This window comes from Phaseolus vulgaris, chromosome 1 (assembly GCF_000499845.2).
Source record: "Phaseolus vulgaris cultivar G19833 chromosome 1, P. vulgaris v2.0, whole genome shotgun sequence".
Classification (NCBI taxonomy): domain Eukaryota; kingdom Viridiplantae; phylum Streptophyta; class Magnoliopsida; order Fabales; family Fabaceae; genus Phaseolus; species Phaseolus vulgaris.
In genome coordinates, this window is record NC_023759.2 from 21,576,333 (window position 1) to 21,578,014 (window position 1,682).

The following is a 1,682-nucleotide window of genomic DNA, read 5'->3' on the forward strand; positions in this document are numbered from 1 at the left end:
TCAAACAGTGCCCAACTCGGTGGTGGAGAAAGCCATCGCCCACGGACGATCGCCACCTAAGGGCCCGGCTCCCTCTGATGTCCAACCCACCGCCCAACGTAAGAAACTAGTCCTCAAAAGGCCTAAGAGGAAAGCTCCTCAAGTGATCCACGAAGAGGAAGAGGAGGACGGCGAGGCCACTGAAGATGGCCTTGTCACGAAGAGGAAGAGGGTGGCACCTTCTTCACCACCTGCACCACCCCCTCTTCCCACGTCAACGCCACCATCCACGCCTGCTCCACCTCCATCATCACCACCCCCACAAGCTCCTGTTTCACCAGTCCAAGCGATCCCGCTGGCCACTGCGCCACCTGCGGTTGAGGCCCAAGAACCAAATTTCATGGAGGACCCCCGAGCGCCTCCACACCATATGTATCAGCTGGAGGGGGTCCCCCTTCAAATGCCTCAGCCGCGGAGGTTGCTCCAATCGGGGATGAGGTTGCTCATACTTCTCCGATTCTGATCACTGAATCCCCGATTCCGTCACCACGCCAAGAAGCACCTACTGAAGAACCTGCTAAGGAAGGTGGCGACGAGAACCAACAACAGGCCCCCACAGTGCCTCTTCAAGCAGCAAACCTCCCTCTCGAGGTTACAAGGATGTGGGAGCCTCTATCTGCTAAACTGAAGACGATAGCGGAAGACATCCCCGCCATCATAACCAGAGCCGTGGAGGGCTCCACCAGGAAACTCCAGGACGACCTCTTCAACCTCAAAACTGAAAACAGCACCATGAGGGTCGAGGTGGAGAAATTGTCCTTCAACCTGACGCTCGCGGAAATTGAACACTCCCGAGTGGAGGACGCAATGAGCACCGAGCTCAGGCTGGCGCGCAAGGAGGCCACTGAACTCCACCATAAAGTGCAACAACTTGCTCAAGAAAAGATCGAACTAGAGAGCAAGATTGTGCCTTACCGCGTCAGGGTGGCTGACCTGAAGGCTCTCATAAAGGCCGACGCCGTCAAGGTGAAGAAGCTAGAGCAAAGGTCAGCCGACCGGGAGACCCTCCTCGGAAAGGTGGAAAAGGCGAGGGACGACGCCATGGCTGAACTTGCCGAGGCCAACAAAGAGAAGGGAAAGATAGCTGCTGAATTGGGCCAAGTGCAAGTGGAATCCAAGAAGGTTGCTGAAGACCTTCTCCAAGCTCAAGAACTCAACGAGCAACTCAAGAAGCAAGTTGAGGAGCTGGAGCAGCAGAATAAGGGACTGAAAGAACAAGCTGAAGGACTCGAGAAACAGATTGAAGAGCTTAAGAAGCAAATTGAAGATCTCAATCTGAGTTCCGCCCAAATTCTGGCTGCCGGATTCGAGGCTGCACGGGAACAGTTCGCCTGCTTGTTCCCTGATCTGGATCTCAGCATGGTGTCTCTGAACAATGAAGTGGTGGATGGGAAAGTGGTGCCCGCCGAAGACTGATCAATTTAATCCATCCACCGCTTTTTACTTTCCCTTGTATATAATTTGTAACAAACTTCATGTCTTTTCGTACATATGTTTTAACCTGATATTTACTGTTAATGACAAAAGTCTACGTTTTTCCTCTTATAACTTCTTCAAATGCTTCAACTTTCCTTGCGTGTTTAATTCCAAGGAAATGACTTAGCGAAATTGTAGGCACGATCTTTGACTTAACTGCTTCGAAC

General features: G+C 52.1%; 1 protein-coding gene across 1 annotated transcript; it reads left to right on the top strand.

Moving 5' to 3' along the window:
- Nucleotides 1–846: 846 nt before the first annotated feature.
- LOC137815681 (uncharacterized) lies at nucleotides 847–1,455 on the top strand. The gene has a single exon (XM_068618794.1). The coding sequence runs from the start codon at nucleotides 847–849 to the stop codon at nucleotides 1,453–1,455; it is 609 nt and encodes a 202-aa protein (XP_068474895.1).
- Nucleotides 1,456–1,682: the final 227 nt, after the last annotated feature.

What these genes read in the sequence shown, in the direction of transcription:
- LOC137815681 (XM_068618794.1), top strand. Translation starts at nt 847, where the DNA reads ATGAGCACCGAGCTCAGGCTGGCGCGCAAGGAGGCCACTGAACTCCAC.